This window comes from Pipistrellus kuhlii, unplaced genomic scaffold (genome assembly GCF_014108245.1).
Source record: "Pipistrellus kuhlii isolate mPipKuh1 unplaced genomic scaffold, mPipKuh1.p scaffold_m20_p_6, whole genome shotgun sequence".
NCBI classification, from domain to species: Eukaryota; Metazoa; Chordata; class Mammalia; order Chiroptera; family Vespertilionidae; genus Pipistrellus; species Pipistrellus kuhlii.
Genome location: NW_023425562.1, coordinates 71,041,624 through 71,060,210, shown reverse-complemented (window position 1 = coordinate 71,060,210; position 18,587 = coordinate 71,041,624). Strand labels below are relative to the sequence as shown.

The window sequence follows — 18,587 nt, the reverse complement described above, 5'->3', positions numbered from 1 at the left end:
AGAAAAGATATGTTTCATAATCATTTTACATCTTGCTTTAGAAACTGAAACCACATCTGGGAGACATCAAATACTATTAGTTGTAATTTTTACCATTAAATATATACTTTAATTTCCCTATTATAATTGTGGTTTAGTTTAAAAAAAGTCCCTTTAGAAAAAGATAAGGACTCTTCTGATATTGCCTTGTGTTTTATTTTAAAGTGATGGCACTTATTCATTGAGCCTCAACCATGCTTTCCAGGACACTTAAGATGTATGGTGACATTGGTTGCGTCCAACTATGGGAGCCATGAGTATGTGCCACCCAGCTCTCCTGCTTCCGGGAGCATTATGGCTCCAGCTGCTACCCTTAGATGCACCACCACATTTTAGTCAAACTTGAGCTTCTCTTGGGCTACTCCCAGTCAGTGACTGAACAAGCAGGAGTACTGATGTGACCCATTCTTGTGAGACCCAGTTGCCTCTAAAGGGGATCTCTGATCTGAGAACTCCTCATAGGCCTGACCAAGACCTTCTCAGAAATGTGTTGAAGTCTGAGACTTCCTCCTCCCTCCTTCCTTCCTCCTCTTTCATAGGGGTCAGAAATGCATTGTGGTCTGAAACCTCTCTCTGCTTCTCAGGTCTTCCCTTTGACCCTTTACAGACAGTTCCCCCAATAAGTCTCTTGCATGTCTAATTCTATCTTGGTGTCCACTTCTTAGAGATCTTAAGCTAATACACCCTCCCTTTCCACAAAAGGTAGTGCCCATTCTGCCATCTAGAATTCTCCCAGGAGACAACCCAAACACATTACATCTTTCACAAAAGCTTTCTTTGTCCCTCAGACCTGAAATGATATCTCTCCAGAATTCTCATAGCATTCTGAACCTCTCATTTGGCATTGATAGCCTTTGGCCTTGTATTCTTATTTGTGTTCTGCCTTATCTATCCCACTAGATAAATACATTGAGAACATGAATAGCTTCTTGTTCACCTTGATTCCTCTTGGTAACATATTTCCTTACTTATAAGAATAATAAGTAGCATTTAATCAGCACTTTCCAAGTGCAAGCACTGCTAGAAATACTTTTACATGTATTAACATATTTATCCTCCCAAGTGGATGGTAATATTATTATCCCCTTGCCTCATTCTAGTCTTTGAGAACATTCTGATTGTCCCTATGTGGGTCATGTGTCTATTCCTGTACCAATAATTGGGTGAGGGGTAGGAGGTACTTTGATTGGCCAGTCTGGATCACTTTCCCTGTACCTTATAGACTGAATCTCATTCCGGCTTATATAATTTTGAGACAGTAGTTCTGTAAAGGCATTCTGGCACATTCCCACACAAAGCAGCACTGCTTATATCTAACTTATGCCCATATATACCACAAGGTGAAGTTCATTGACTTTTGAGTCAGTAATCTTAAATCATTGAGAAAATCTTAAATGACATTCTGGAGTTATATTTGAGATTATGGGAGTTACATTTGAGGATTTATGTAATTTGGGGGAAGTAAGGGTCACCCTTTTAATAAATGGATTGACCACTCTTTGAGTCTGTCTAGGTTAGTCCATATAACATTGTGTTTAAGTCATTCCACAAATAGTTACTGCTTGCTATGTGCCAAATGAGGCCTCGCTTTATGAGATTTTTATTCTACTAGGAAAATAAACAAATAAAAAACAAAATATATAATTTCAGGAAATATTTATAGGAAAGTGAAGCTTGATTAAGGGAGTGAGTGTGCTGATCTAGATAGAAGGGGTCAGGGAAGGCCTCTCTGAAGAGGGGTTTACAGTCATCATCTGTGTTAAGTGGGATCAGCTTTGTGATTATTTCTGGGAATAGTGTTCCTAACAGAGAGAACATTAGGTGCAAAGGTTCTGAGTCATAACAGGTCGGGAATCTCATGGAAGTCAATAGAGTTGAAGGAGTTGGGGTGAGAGAAAGGAGCAGGGATGAGAAAGGAGAGGTTGGGATATACCAGGTGAGGCTTGTGAGATGGGGAGCCCTGGTCCAGGACTAAGAGCAGGGGTGTGACCTCAACTGACCTTTAGGTCAGATCTTTGTAAAGAAAGCTTTTTTTTTTTTTTTTGCTTACTTTATAAAAAGTCAGGTCCTTTGCCCCAAAACTGAACAGTAACTGAAGACAGAAGAGAGGAGAGGGAAGAGAAAGGAGTGGTGCTGGAGAAGAGAAGTGTCTGTGGAAGCTGTGGCAGGCACAGGTTTAGAGGGTGGGGCACACATACCTGTGTCCTTCCTTATTGCAGCAGGGAATAGTGATGAGAAGACAGGCTGCAAACACTGGTCAATGGGTCAGCAAAGCTAGAGTGCCGCAACCCCAGCATGTAGTGATAGAGGGTTGAGCTGTGTTACTCCAAATTCTAGTCAGAGGCAAAGAACAGATATATTAGAAAGTGCCTCTGCTATTGATGTAAAATGGGGCTTTGTCAGTGGCTGAAAGAGAATGAGCACAGGAAAATGCTGATGTGTCATACAATCTTAATGTATCCATATAGATGATTGCAAAAGGCAGCAACCACTGCAGACTGGCCTCATTTCAGGTACCCACCTACATTAGTACCTAGCTATGCTTTTGATAGTTTGTTTTTATGCTCAGCTGGTGTGGCTCAGTGGTTGAGTGTTGACCTATGGACCAGGAGGTCACGGCTCGATTCCAGTCAAGGCACAACCCTGGTTGTTCCTTGATCCCAATGTGGGGTGTGCAGCAGGCAGCTAATAAATGATTCTCTCTCATCATTGATGTTTCTATCTCTCTCTCTTTCTCCCCTCCTCTCTGAAATAATCTATAAAAAAGAGGTAATATGCAAATTGAGCATCACTCCGGCACGCAAGATGGCCACCCCCTGTGGACACAAGATGGTCACCACAAGATGGCCAGTAGGGGAGGGCAGTTAGGGTGACCAGGCTGGCAGAAGAGGGCAGTTGGGGGGACCAGGCCACTAGGGGAGGGCAGTCAGGGGCAATTGGGCCAGCAGGTGAGCAGTTAGGCATCGATCAGGCTGCTAGGGGAGTAGTTAGGGGGTGATCAGGCTGGCAGGCAGGCAAGTGGTTGGGAGCCAGCAGTCCTGGATTGTGAGAGGGCAGTCAGACATCCCTCAAGGGGTCCCAGGTTGGAGAGGGTGCAGGCTGGGCTGAGGAACATGTCCCCTCTCCCCCGTGCACAAATTTCATGCACTGGGCCTCTAGTAAAAAATATACTTGAAAAAAAAGTTTCTTTTAAAAAAATGTTTTGATTGACTTTACAGAGAGAGGAAGGGAGAGGGATAGAGGGATAGAGGAATATCCATCGTTGCCTCCTGTGCACTCCTACTTGGGATTGAGCCCACAACCCTAGCATGTGCTCTGACTGCGGGATCAGAACTGGTGACTTTTTGGTGCATGGGAGAATGCTCAATCAATTGAGCCATACTGGCTGGGCTTTATTGCTTTTCTTAATGGAAAGGCCTGGAGGAGACTTGATCTTTGGTTCAGTGTTACTTGAAGATGTGATTTTTATGAACCAGTGTTGCTGTCTGAGAGTGCACTGAAGGAGATTTGTGTATGCAGTTGATAATCAGTGCCACTTGTAAGCGAATTGTATCGTGATTGGAAATTTACTCAAATTTTTTCATTCAGAAGATATCACACATTTGTTTTTCTGCTCAGTGCTGGCTGTTGAATGGCTGGACAAAGATAGTTTCTTCCTTCCTGGCTCAATGATTTTATTACACTTTTCAGTAAATGACAATTAGAAAAACATGGTTTTCCTTAATGATAACAAAGGACTTAATAACTAGGTCATTATAAGGTATTATGTACAATGAATGTGTTATTACAGAAGAAGTTTAATTTGCATTGTTGGACAGAAGAAGTTTAAATTATATGCTGTTTTGAGGGCATTTTAGTCTTAGTAAAGATACTATCCTATATAATAAAGAGGTAATATGCAAATTAACCCTCACGCCCTCACAAGATTGCTGCCTACTACCAGGCTGGTACGGGGGTTAGTGAGGAACAACCAAATGACTGAACAGCAGGCTGCATGGAGTGACCAGGCCAGCGGGGGGGGGGGGGGGGGGGGCGGGGGGGAGGCGATTTGTGAGGGGTGACCAGGCTGGCAGGGAGTGCAGTTGGGGGTGACCAGGCCAGCAGGGGGGCAGTTGGGAGCAACCAGGCCAGTGAGGGGTGGGTGCAGTTGGGGGCAACCTGGCCAGCAGTGGGGGGCAGTTAGGGGCGACCAGGCTGGCAGTGGGGGTAGGTAGGAGCAATCAGGCTGGCATGCAGAGGCAGTGAGGGGTGATCAGACTGGTGCGGGTGTGGGGGGGTGTGGTTTGCAGTTAGGGGTTACCAGGCAGGCAGGCAGGCAGATGAGCAATTAGGAGCCAGCAGTCCAGGATTGTGAAAGGGATGTCTGATTGCTGGTTTAGGCTTGATCCCCCTCCCTGTGCATGAATTTCGTGCACCAGACCTCTAGTTTTATATTTTGTTTGCATCTTTTTGAGTGTTCTTTAAAGTTGAGAAGTTTAAAGAAAATTTGGCCTGGTGTCATGTCAGATGAGTTTTTTTTTTCTTTTTTTATGTAAAGTATTCAGGCTTTGAAAAATACCTCTTTCCATAGCACTCTGGAAGCTTCCCTCTGCCAATGAAAAATATTCTGGTTATAAAATTGTACTTATAAACATTTGAATAATAAGAACAAGCAAAAGAATAATTTAAGTATGAAAAAGCTCTTTAAATTCTGCAATCTCCTGATAACCATTGTTAAAATGTTGGTATATACGCTTTCTGTGCTTGCTCTTGTTTATATGCATTGCCTTCTCTTTCTCATGTTCTCACTCTCTTTCTGTCTTGTTTGTGTATACACATTAACACACTTTTACATGAATAGTCATTATGTGTGGTCTATCACTATATTTTTTACTTAACATGCCTTGGACATTTTCAATGTCAGTAATTGAAGACTTACATAATTCTTAAATGGTCATATCATGTTTCATTGTACTCGTGTAACAAATTATTCACCACCACTCTGCAGATTGTGCCTTAGCAGATTGTGGCCTGGGAGTGAGAAGAGTGGCTGCCCAGCAACCACAGGAGCTTGTGTAAGGGACACAGCAGATGTGAGAGTGTCTGTGGCTGCGGGCAAGGCAGGGACTTGTGATGATTTTCTGGAGGTAAAGACAGCCCTTTGGAGAAGGCCATTTCAGTGTTTGTGGAGGTAATTTCACAGAAAGGCCATCCTTTCAACCTGTTCAGGACGAGGGTCATCCCACTTGTAAGCTGGCTCTGGTGTCCTAAATAAACTGATTTCTGAGTTCTCTTTTGGATTTGGTGACTAGTTCTGGGACTCCAACCAGATTCCTACTTAAAATAATTATATTTCCAAGTATGTCTTATGCTTCCCTGAACCTTTTTGATCACTTTCTGTTAATATTAGACTTAATTAGTTGAGTTATGTGGCAGCCTGACTGCCTAGATTGAGTCCTGGTACCTTCTCTGACCCTCTACTGATAGTATCTGCTTACTTAGAGCTGTTGGAGGTTTACTTGAGTTAATGTATAAAAATCTCTTTTTATAAACAGTTTTATAAAAAGCTCTTTTTATAACAGTTTATAATTATAATTATAATTAATAATTATAACAATTTAAGTTTATAATTATAAACTGTTATAATTATTAATAATAATTATTTAACGTAAGTAAGATGGCTCTCTCTACCCTCAACATCACGTTTCTTCCTTAGTTGTTGGAAATGGAGATTTAGAAGTCACCATTTAGCTCCTCCTTTATCCATTTTATTTCTATCTCTGACTCTATCACTGAGTAGTTTTGATTGTAATATAGGCCAGCCCTAATTCAAATAGGAAAAGTAGGAGAAAGTGTTCATTAGTATAAAAAGGCTGATGAAACTAGATTTCTAGTTTAAAATAAATTTCTAGTTAAAATACTTATAAAATATTTGATTTGAACATTATATTTCAAGGATGTTTATGTTGTGTTTTATTATATTGGTTCTTGATATCTCTGTTAAAAACAAAGTTTTAGAATCCTGCATTTGAGAAATGTGTCAAAAATATTCAGGATAAAATTACTACTTAATTACTTTTTTACTTATTTTGGTTGGAGTGTATACATTTTTATATACAGAATTACTTTTATACGTGACCTGTCAGTCCTGGGTAACAAAGTGTTAACATCTTTATGATTTCTAAGAATTTTACTCTCTATATCTGGTTTACCTTATTAGTACAAGGAAATGAAAGTAATACATCTCAGGAAATGAAGTGGGTGAATTTAACTTTTACAACTTTTTCAATTATAGTAATATTTGTTTCCTACTCTGTCAGATTTTATTTCAGTATCCACAGGGATGTTTTTGGTTGCAGATAATAGAAAATACAAATATAAAGGTGATTGATAAAGAATTTTTTTTCTTATTAAAAGTGGTCCCAAGGCAGGGTGGCTCTAGAGTCAGCTAATTTAACTTCAGTTTAATGAAGTGGACAGCCCAGAATCTCTCTGCCTCCCTACTTTGCCTTCCTTAGTGTCCTCAACATGGCACTTCTGTCCCTGAGATGGTAAAATGCCTGCAGCCACTGTAAGCATCGCACCCAGATATTACAGTGTCCAAGGCAGGAAAAAGGGAACTACTTTTCCTTTGTGTCCTTTTAAGAACTGCACAGAGTGGCCAGATTATTATGATATCTGAACGCATAATAATCTGGCCACTCGTGTGTGTGTGTGTGTGTGTGTGTGTGTGTGTGTATAAATATATATATATATTTAGAAGCCCGGTGCATGAATTCATGCATGGGTGGGGTCTGACTAGCCTGGCCAGGGGGAGGGAACATGGGTGGTTGGTTGGCGGCTTGCCTTTTGGTCAAACTCCTGGTCAAGGGGACAATTTGCATATTAGCCTTTTATTATATAGGATATACACTGAAAATGATATGCATTGAAAATCATAATAATCTGGCCACTCATTGTATTTCTCTTTTCCAGACATCATCAGAATTCTTCTGATTTTTTATAGACAAGTGTTGAGTCACGAGCTTGAGCCTAAATACTTCACTGGCAAGGGGCATGTTGCCACCATAATTGACTTAGCAGCATCAGGTCCCATTCCCTGGAGCAAAGGAATAGCCAACTTTCCTAAAGGGCATGGCTTTGTGTGTGTGTGTGTGTGTGTGTGTGTGTGTGTGTGTGTGTTGGTGGGGTAACCCCTGAACAGGAAGAGGAAGGGTCTGCTGTAGGAACAGTTAGGGTTAGGGAACTGGAGGAAAAGCAGTGTCTGCTACACTTTTTAGTTTAAATGCTGTGGAGAACACCTGTTAACATAAAAATGTTCAAACCTGTGAAGAATTTTTGTGAGTTTATTTGAGCCAAAATGTCGACAGTTGCTGGAAAGCAGAACCTCAACAGATTGAGATAATGTTCCTGAGAATGGCAGTTTCTCATCTATTTTGCAATCAAAGAAGTGGACGTAGGTGTATAACATGAAATCCATTGGTGATAGATTCAAGAGGCAAGAAAAAGCAAAGCCAGGAAGCCTTTGGGATTGGATAAGAAGTAAAGTGATAGATACATACTTAGGTGTGCAGGAACAATGAACATGATAACAATGAAGGAATTTGTGGTATCTATCCTGGCACCTAGGTACATTGGTTGTGCCCCAAGGGGTCTAGAAAAAGGGAAGTTACAAGTTATCCAAACATTTCAAGGATATGTTATCATAGATGCAAAAAGACAGATAGGCTCTGTTAAGGTAAAGGTCATCAGTGAAGATACCGGTCTTGGAGGTGATTACTCATCATAACTATCAATACTTTTAGTTAAAGTTTAATTTCAGACCATCCTTTGTGGTGATTTTAGGTCTTTGAGTTTGCAAGACCGCCTTGCAGGCCTCCCCTGAACTTGACAGGTTAGCATGTGGCCCCTTTCATCATACCTATGGAACTAAATGGTCAATTATGTAAAATTTTTAATATATTTATAGGGAAAAATAAAATAATATTAAAACAGTATAAATGGTGCATACAGCATAGCTGTAATATCTATAAGAAACAAAACTATCAGCATATGTAAATATTTAAAACAACAACTAAAATTGTTTCTTATGTCTAGCACATGGCCTGTGCTTACATAAATACTTTGATTTGAATCAAGGTCAAAGCTGAGGTTGAGGTTTTGAGTAAACATGATGAAAGGGGGAAAGGTGAGGCTTGAGGGACAATGAAAGGGCTGATTAAAAAAATGGACTGTAGAAACCAGATTTGGGGGGGGGGGGAGAGAAGTGAAGACTTGAGGGAGATCATAAATAGTGACAAGATGGTGGGGGTCACTGGAATCAAGGACCTGGGAGTGTTGAAGAGTTGTGAGAACTATGTTTCCAGAAGGAGTGAGCAGAAATGATAAGAAATGGCAGGTGGCAGGAGAGTGGATTGAACAGAGATGTTAGAGATGGGAGAGTATAAGTAATAACTGGGTCTAGGATATGACTGGTAGGCATGGGTGACATAGATGGTGTGGAGGACAACTTAAAGATAAAGAAGTCAGGCAGCATCTAGATAAATGTTGAAATCAGTGCTCGTTATGGAGAGAAAGACAGTGAGCCAAGCCCTGAATTCTTCAGAGCATGCTGTGGTGAGTGAAAGACTGTGTGCAAGTTGGGTTGGTGGGGCTAGTTGATAGACTGAGGGTGTGAACAGCACAGAGCATTTGTGTAAGGGGAAGCTTCAGAATGGTCTGGATATTGGAGTGAGAGAGCAGGAAGTACTCGACCTCATCTTAGGCCAAGTGGTATGGGGGTGTGGGAGGAAATGGAAGACTTACCTGACAGACTGCAGGGAAGCAGTGTCCTCCTCAGGAGATTGCCATGTTTCAGGCAGAGTCAGAAGGGGAAGGGAACCTTTAGAGACATGGTGGAGGAGAGGGGATATGGTGAGCTTTATTTTGTACTAGAGGCCCAGTGCATGAAATTCGTGCACGTGGTGGGGGGAGTCCTTCAGCCCAGTCTGTGTCCTCTTGCAGTTCAGGAGCACTTGGGGAATGTCCAACTGCCAGCTTAGGCTCGCTCCTGGGCCTAAGTCGGCAGTCGGACATCTTTAGCGCTGCCACAGAGGTGGCAGAGGCTCCCGCCACCGCCACTGAGCTCACCAGCCTTGAGCCTGGCTTCTGGCTGAGTGGCACTCCCCCTGTGGGAGCACACTGATCACCAGGGGGCAGCTCCTGCATTGAGCGTCTGCCCCCTAATGGTCAGTGTGCATCATAGCAACTGGTTGTTCTGCCATTTGTCAATTTGCATATTAAGCTTTTATTATATAGGATTATATAGGACTAGCATCTTTCTAATACTGATACTTAAAGGCTTTGCCTATTCTCATTTTATCATCACTACAATCACCACTGTTAGCCCCATTTTTCAGAGGAGGAAATTGAGGTACAGGGTGTTTCAGTCACTTGCCCAAGGTCCTATAGCTTCTGGACTTTAACATAGGGGTATGCTCCAAAGGTTTTGCCCTCAACCTTTGCTCTTGCCTTTCAGCTAGATGTGAAGAAATAATTGTCAATGAAATTTTGCTGAACAAAGGTGTGAGACAGGGTAGACTTTGGTATGGAATATAGAAGACAATTTTTGAGATACAATGAGAAAATAATAGAATGTTCCCTGTGGCAGCTGCAGGTGAATCTGCTGGGCTTCAGGGTGGTCCCTGGCGACCATGGCCTTTACCCTGTATTGCTGCTGCAGGAGGCCCTGCTCTGTGACCATGCCATTGTGGCGCTGCAGGAGGAGCATTAACTCAAGAATATTGGCCAGGGAACAGACCGGGGAATTGGTGGATTCAGAGAGGAGCCAGGAATGAAATCTCAGTTAATGAACCTTATTCTATCTCTAAGAACCGTAATGAGAGTGCCATTGATAACAGTAAGCTCAATTGCAATTGTATTGCTTTTACTATTTGGGTGAAGATCAATGGGGGAAATGGAGACTCAGAAGAAGAGATGCCAGCAGAAGTTATTTGTTTTTTATTGGAAGATTCATATCTTAGCTGTCTGTTCCTGAACTTGAAAAAAATGTAAAAATGATAATAAAACCAGAGTCCCTATTTATCTGATTTTTATAAATGTTGCACTTATAGTTTTATTATAAAAAGATCAGATCATCAGAAGCAGTAACTTTCCAGGACTATAATACATTTGATTGCTGACTTAATAAAAGTTTGTGCTGTGTTAAAGATTGTTCAAAGGGTGTAAGACTGTCACTTCTATGTTTAGAGCTTCTTCTCTCACTTCTCAGGGATTATTTTTTTAACTTTTGCTGTTTGTTGTGACTTAGTTATAATGCTCAGAGAGGGATCATCCTCTTAGATAAAACTTAAAGGATTAAAAAAACTAATTACTACATATCCTATCTAAGAAAAGAGAAACATGCAAATTGACTATACCTTCACTATACCCACAAGCCATGCCTGCCAGCCAATTAAGAGCGAGTGTGTAAATTAACCCAACCAAGATGGTGGAGGCCACGGAGCTGGAGCGAGTAGGAGGCTTGGGTTGCCCCCAGCGATGGAGGAAGCCAAGCTTCCCACTTGCCCAGGCTGGCCCTGGCCTCCACTCAAGGCTACAAAGTTTCAATTATAGAAGATAAATAAATCCCAGATACCTGCTTCCAGCTGGCCCTGGCCTCTGCTCAAGGAGACGCTGAAAAAAAAAAAAAAAAAAAAAAAAAAAAAAAAAAAAAAAAGCATAAAGGAAGGGCTGGGAGTGTGGGTCACCAGGGCCTGTGGCTAGCCTGCAAACAGCCATCAGCCCCTCACCCAGGTTGCCCAGGCACCCCAGTGGGGTCCCCCAACCTGAAGGGGCTATGGCCAGCCTGAAAACAGGCATCAGCCCTTCACCCAGGCTGGTCAGGCACTCCAACCAGACCCTCACCCTGATCCGGGACACCCTTTAGGGAAAACCAGCCGGCCCTCAACCGTGCACCAGGCCTCTGTCTATACTAATAAAAGGGTAATATGCTAATTAAACTGGGAGACCTTCCAAGAGGCCTTCCGGATGTTCTTCTGGACAAAGCCATGGTGGCAGGGCTAAGGTAGAGGTGGTTAGAGGCCAAGAGGGGAGGGCAGTTGTGGGTGATCAGGCCAGCATAGGACGGCAGTTATGAGTGGTCAGGCTGGTGGGGGGCAGGGCTGTTGGGGGTAAGCAGACCAGCAGGGGGCCAGTTGGGTGTGAGCAGGATGTTAGTGGGGGTCAGTTGAAGGTGATCAGGACAGCAGCAGGGGGGGCAGTTTGGAGTGAGCAGGCCAGCAGAGGGGGCAGTTGGGGGCGAGCAGGCCAGTGGGGAGGAAAAGTGGGGGTGAGCAGGCCAGCAGGGGGCAGTAGTTGGAGCTGAACAGCCCAGCAAGGAAGGCAGTTGGGCGTGAGCACACTGGCACAGGGGGCAGTTGGGGGTGATCAGGCTGGCGGGGGGGGGGGGGGGAGGCTGGGAGGGGGGCATTGAGGGCGAGGAGGCAGGCAGGCAGGCAGAGTGTTTAGGGACAATCAGGTAGGCTGGCAGGCAGGTTAGTGGTTAGGAGCCAGTAGTCCTGGATTGTGACAGGGATGTCCAATTGCTGGTTTAGGCCAGATCCCTGTGAATTGGCAGTAGGACATCCTTCAAGGGGTCCAGATTGGAGAGGGTGCAGGCTGGGCTGAGGAACACCCCTTTCTTCTCTGTGCATGAATTTCGTACACTGGGCCACTAGTAAAGTGATAAACAGGTAACTGGGATGATTTTCTTTTGAACTCTATATTGTCTTGGGTATGAAAATTCATAGTACTATTGAGGTGCAAAACAGAACAATTTTAAGGAGAATTCTAATTTTGTAAGTCAGATGGCAATTGTGTTTTTGTTTTGAATTTTTTTCATGCATTTCTTATTTTAGTATTTGGCCTAACGATGAGACTAGATCATTATCTACATATTTTCATTGGTAGAAAAGTATAAACCCTTTTTACATTGGTGACTTATTTTTTAAAATCAGCATAAACATTAGCCTCTAAGAGTAATGCTAAATAATCACAGTTATAAACTATACTATGTAAGATGACTTATTTATGTCAGAAGACTTTATTGTGAATCATTTACCTGTCCCAAAAGTATCCATGTTTCCATTTCTTGGAGTAATACATTAAGGAGTATGAGTCTTAATTATTATTTCCATCTGTCACTAGGGCATTCAGCTGGATAAGTTTTGTTTTGATGTCTTAGACTATTCTGTATTTTACTCATCCCATAATACAGGTTTATGTAGAAAGATTAAAACTATGTAAAATTTTTTTTCTGTAAATTATAGGTTATAATATTTAAAAGGGATAAAATTGTGTCTTTGTTTATAGCACATTTGTAAATAAAGTAAAATGTCTCAGTAAAAAAAAAAAGGAACAGTTTATTGGCTGTTGGTGGTGAAGAAGAATGAGAAATTCAAGGAAATTTCTTAAATTCAGGAATGGCATTGGCTGGAATTGCTCAATGGTTAGAGCATCAGCCCCATGCACTGAAGGGTTCCGGGTTTGATTCCCGTGTTTGATTCCCGGTCAATGACATGTACCTGGGTTGCAGGTTTGATACCCAGTCCTGGTCAGGGCACATGTGGTAGGCAACCAATTGATGTATCTCTCACATCAATGTTTCCTTCTCTTTCTGTTTCTCTCTCTCCCTTCTCCTTCCTTACCTTTCACTCCATCTAAAAAAAATAAGATAAAAATTAATGTGAAAAATATCCTCTTGTGAGGATTAACCAACCAACCAAACAAACAAAGAAACAAAGAAACAAACAAACAAATAAATTTAGGAGTGGCCTCTAGCTCTATAAAGATATCTGCTGGTTACTTCTCTGGGTAGTATGAATGTACTTCTCTGAGTTTTGTGATTACAATAAGGCACATGTGTCAAACACAAGGCCCGCGGGCCAAATCCGTCCCGCCAGGCCTTGCAATGTGGCCCGCACCGCGCTGTCATCACTGCACTCCGCTGCGTTTCCATCACAATGACAGTTTATGACTGTTCAGTAAACCATTCGGCCCGCGATTTAGGCTGGATTTTAGATTTTGGCCCCTTCTCTGATTGAGTTCGACACCCCTACAATAAGGCAATCTGTTAGTGTCTGTGTCAAACACCTGAAAGTCATCACAACAAAGGCAGTTTACAATCTGGGTTTTATATGGTAGTTCAGGACTTGTCCTCCTTCTCTTTTCCTTACTGGCCCCCACGAGTGGGGAGATTATCATAAGCTCCTTTTTGGGGAAATCAGCAGTTCCCATCTTCAATGCCACTCTATTTACTCTTGTTTCTTACCTGTCTTCTTATCTTTCTGCTCTTTTTCAACTGGCTCTTCTGCATATCCCTAATGTGATGACTTTGTCTTTGTATTTCTGACTTGATTTCTACTTTTGCTTTGTTTCTATTTATCTCTGAGGCCTTAGTGTAGCTCAGGTTTGAGTTAGAAGACCTGCACAGGAGTTCTGCCCGCGTCCCTGACTGGCTCTCTTACCTTGGGCAGGTCACATAGGATCCTGAACCTGAGGTTTCTTTATTTGATCAGACCTGTCCCATCTCTCTCACAGGGTTGTGGTAAGGGTCAAATAAAAGTATTTTTTAAAGCATAAGTGGGTAGTGTTGTTAATGTTCACAACCTCCCTAAATGGCCTTGTCCATATCCTGCCTAGATGCCCTGCATAAGCTTTGGTCATGGTGCGTTTTTTGTTACATGTTTGTTTATCTGTGTACCCTTGAGGGCCTTACATCTTATTCTTTTTAAATTTTCTAGCACTTGGCTAAGAGCTAGTTGGTATGGATATAGGTTTAATAATGTTTGGACAACTGGGTAAAGAATGACTGTCTAGCACAGCCAGTGTGGCTCAGTGGTTGAGTGTTGATCCATGAACCAGGAGATAATGGTTTGATTCCCAGTCAGGGCACATGCCCTAATTGTGGGCTCAATCTCCAATAGGGAGAGGGTATGCAGAATGATTATTTTCTCTCATCATTGATGTTTCTATCTCCCTCTTCCTTCATCTTTTTCTGAAGTCAATAAAAACATATATATTTTTTAAAAAAGAACATCTCTTTAAAGGAACATACTCTTTATGGTCATACTCTTTCTGAACAGTCTTCCTATGATAGCTCTATATATACTTCTTGAAGGTAGCCTTGTTAAAAAGCAGTCTTTCAATACTTTCTTGTGTTCCTTTTTGCAAGATGCCAAATTCCAGTGCCTATGGTTGACTTCTCAAGATCTTTATACATATTCATCTGATGAGTTGTTTTCTTAAAATAAGGCAAATCAATAAATCATTCTAGATTTTGAATTATATATATATTTGTTAATCATTTAATTAAATATGTTGAGTACCCTTTGGGTACCAAGCTCTATTCCTTGGGCTGGGAATACAGTAGTGAACAAAACAAGTGGTGCAGCTTCTAATCCAGCAGAGTGATGATCAATGAAGAAATAAATGAATAAATAAGATAATTTAAACCAATCTTAAGTACTGTAGGGGGAAACATGTGAAAAAGCCTCCTAGACTAATGGGGGGTTCTTGCACATGTAAATAAACTGAGTACATTACACATGTTATGCTCTTACTTTCAAGGGGTCTGATTGTCTTGTTAGGTGAAGCCCAGCATCAACCATGCCTCATGGAAGTGGCTGTTTCTTGGGCTTTTAGCTTGATGAGAACATCTCAGTCTATATGAGGGTTCCTCAACCTTAATAAGGACCCTCTTTGTTCAGGTTGCTGATATTTGAGTGTCCTTGAGGGACCAAGGGAAGCCCTGAGAAGCTGGGGTAGCTGTTGACATCTGGTAACCTTTCGGTACCATCTTGTTGTATCAGTGCATCCACATCCTCAATGCCAGGAAAATTGCTTGCATTCTGTGTCTGTGGCAAGCATTCAAGTATCTATCCATTGTAGAGTCTATGAAGAAGATTATGGGGTGATAGGATGAAATGTGAAGAGTGAAATATGGGGACACTTTGTTAGCTTGTGTGTGTGATTCCAGTTCTAAAGTATGCAAAGGAATGAGCTTTATAAAGTTCTAGGGGTGGGGGCAACATACTAGATGCTTCCCAATTGGGGAACAAATTTGGGAAATTTGAGAAATGAAAAAAAAGTCAGTGGCTAGAGCAAGCATGTCAAAGGCTAACACGGGCCAAATAAAAAAGGTTTAAGTTTATATGGACCACAAAAAAACAAAAGCTTCCATTTTTATAGAAATGTACATTTATTTTGATAAAGACATGCTGAATACAAAAGGCTGAAATAAATGAGTAATCATTAACATAAAATAATAGAACATTTTAATAAAAATTAATATTTTTTCTTGAGCATTAACTTATCAGACACTGAATAACTGCACAAATTAATAAGTGTAATGGAAATCAACCTATTTTTCTTGTTCTCCGAAAGCGAAATATTTCCTGTTGGGCACACTAAACAAGTCAGTACAAGACTAATGATGTGGCAGTAAGCTGCTAAAATATTCACTGCAAGTATTAGTGGAGAGAAATGGTGTGCCTGCGCATAAGGGAAATGAATGCAACACAATTATAGTAGTCATTATTGGACGTTGTGATTTGTTATTAATAATTATGTACAACAGGATATTGTAAAAATTAACATGGATTTTTTATTAAAACATTTCTTACATACCGTTATATTGACTGGGATGCGAAAATATTCGTTGCGGGCCGTGAGTTTGACATGCTTGTTTTAGCTGGTCTGTAAATCCTGAGCCTGCACAGTTCTGATCTTCTTGACCCCAATCTCCTGCAGGGGTCTGCCTGTAGGGGAGGTGCCATACCCATTCAGATGGATGGAAATACTATTTTGTTTTTGTATTGTTTTGTCTTATATGGAGTTAAAACTACTTTTTACATTTCTTTCATTTCTAAATATTTTTGTGTGAATTCTGATAAAGGTATAGGTTATTGTCATAAATGGAAACTTTTTCTTTTCAGATAATATGGATGCAAGTGAACTTAAGCAGTTTTTTGAGACCAACTATTCTCAGATATATTTCATCTTCTATGAAAATTTTATAACACTGGAAAATAGTTTGAAATTAAAAGGTAAGCATTTTTACAAAATTTTTAATATATATATATATATATATATATATATATATATATATATTTTTTTTTTAAATGTTCAGGTTTTCTTGCATCTCAAACTCAGACTGCTGAAAGCTGCACTCATCCCCCTACCTCCCAAACCTGGCTCCCTTCACCGTATCCCTAACCCTCCAGGTCCCCCTGCTGTAATGACAGCTCACGAATTAGACTCAACATCCTGAAAACATCTTTGACTTCTCACTCTTGTATCTCTTTTCCTTATACCCATGAAGTGCCTGTGGGACACCCAGGTATAGGTTCTTGATGGGCAGTAAAAACACAGGGACTGGAGCTTGGAAGGAGAGGTATGACTATACAGATGCAGAAGAAGAATGGCAGTCAGGATTTGGGGTAATTTCTTCTTTTATCTGGCAAAGAGGAAAGATAAAGGAGTAGTGGGTTGGGGGAGGGTGCCAGGAAAATGTTTTGTCACAGATGCCCAGAGAGGTGATGCAGAAAGATGAGTAGCAGCAGGACTAGGAAATGATAGCACAGCATTGGCCTCTTCTCAGGGCCTATGCTGGTAATGCCAAAACTCCCTTTGTCCTCACCTGGATTAGTGTGCTGTTCCTCCTGCTTTAACCCCTATCAAGTCTCTTCAAAAGAGCTGCTGGAGTGATGCTTTAAAAATATGAACCAAATTATGACTCTCAGCTGTCCAGACTCTCAAATGGCTTCACATTCCTGAAGTTATTACAGTGGCTTCAGACCCTACATGCCTTCCTTTACCCCATCCCCACTCTAGCCTCACCTGCTACAACTCTCCCCTTTCCTTTCAGATACAGGGCCTTCTTCCAAATAGCCTTTCTTCCTCACCATTCCAAACCCGCTCAGCCATAGGACCTTGCATTGTCCAATCCCTCTATCTGGAAAACATTCCCCTTCAACTATTTATTTATTTATTTATTTATTTATTTATATATATTTTATTGATTTTTTACAGAGAGGAAGAGAGGGATAGAGAGTTAGAAACATCAATGAGAGAATTATCGATCAGCTGCCTCCTGCACACTCCCTACTGGGGATGTGCCCGCAACCAAGGTTCATGCCCTTGACAAAATCGAATCTGGGACCTTTCAGTCTGCAGGCCGACGCTCTATCCACTGAGCCAAGCCAGTTTCGGCTCCCTTCAACTTTTTACCCCCAGATATTCATATGGCTCGCTCCGGTAGCTCTGAATAGCTTTATTCAGATGCATCTTATCAGCAAGGTGTTCCCTGACTTCACTAGTCAAAATTGCATCCCACCTTTTTTGGCATTCCCCATCTGCCTTTCTAATTGGTTGTTTTACTAATTCATAAGCTTCCTTAGGGGTGTTTTTTTTTCCTCCCTTCACTTCTGTATCCTCAGTTCCTGGAATAATCCCTGACATAGAGATATTCTTTAGTATTTATTCAATTAGGGCCCTAGCTGGTTTGGCTCAGTGGATAGAGCGTCGGCCTGCAGATTGAAAGGTCCCGGGTTCAATTCCGGTCAAGGGCACGTACCTCGGTTGCAGGCTTCTCCCTGGCCTGGTCCCTGGTCAGGGTCATGCAGGAGTCAATGTGTTTCTCTCATATCGATATTTCTCTCTGTCTTTCACTCTCTCTAAAAATCAATGGAAAAATATCCTTGGGTGAGGATTAATACAAAACCAAAAACATAGAACTCTGGGGATTCAGTTAGAAATTAAGGGTCCACAATGTACAGCTGCTGCTTATTTTTATAAATCAAGATTTATTGGAACAGCCATACCCATTCATTTATGTATTGTCTATGGCTGCTTTTGCATTATAACAGCAGAGTGAGTGGTTGTAAGAGAGATCTGAAAAGCCTAAGCTATTTATTATCTGGACCTTTACAGAAAAAGTTAGATGATCTATGCTAAGCACTTAGCACAGTGCTTGGTACATAGGATGGACAATAAATGTTAACTACTACTACTGTAGGAGTTATGATTTTTTATTACTGTTATTATAAAAAAGACAGTGTGTAGTTGCTTAAAGAGATTTATGACTTTTTATAATTATTACTGCTCTAAGCCTGTTTATATCACAAAATTAGAAGTCTTTTTTAGTTTTTTTATACTGTGCATTCTATCATAATTTGACCTCATAAGTAACTGACTGAGAAATGAATAAATTACCTGTCAAGGAAGCTGTGTTTAAACAACTGCTTTGCTAGAAGTAGACACAGGCTGGCTGTCTTGGGGGCCCATCTGCATTCCTAACACGGGCGCTACCTCCTGGTACTGTTTGAATAAGTAAATGTATGTTGACGCTTAAATGTTTTAAGATACCTTTTAACATGTTTTTAATATCTTAAAATTTATACATTGTCATGATAACTAATTTTTTAATATATTCCAGGGAATAATAAATCACAAAGGGAGGAGCTGGACTCTATTCTCTTTCTTTTTGAAGTAAGTGTTTGTTAATTCATTTAGCTTTTAAGATTCTTGTA

At 41.1% G+C, this 18,587-nt stretch overlaps 1 protein-coding gene and 1 pseudogene across 5 annotated transcripts in view; both read left to right on the top strand.

Moving 5' to 3' along the window:
- The window catches only part of RALGAPA2 (Ral GTPase activating protein catalytic subunit alpha 2), a 278,920-nt gene that overhangs the window by 8,481 nt on the left and 251,852 nt on the right, over positions 1-18,587 (top strand). For all 5 annotated transcript variants that reach the window (XM_045574683.1, XM_036417809.2, XM_036417810.2 and 2 more), the window contains exons 2-3: positions 15,993-16,103; positions 18,494-18,546. In XM_045574683.1, coding sequence (XP_045430639.1) covers positions 15,993-16,103; positions 18,494-18,546 — 164 coding nt within the window. The remainder of the gene's footprint in view (positions 1-15,992; positions 16,104-18,493; positions 18,547-18,587) is intronic.
- On the top strand, positions 9,711-10,221 carry LOC118707478 (annotated as a pseudogene).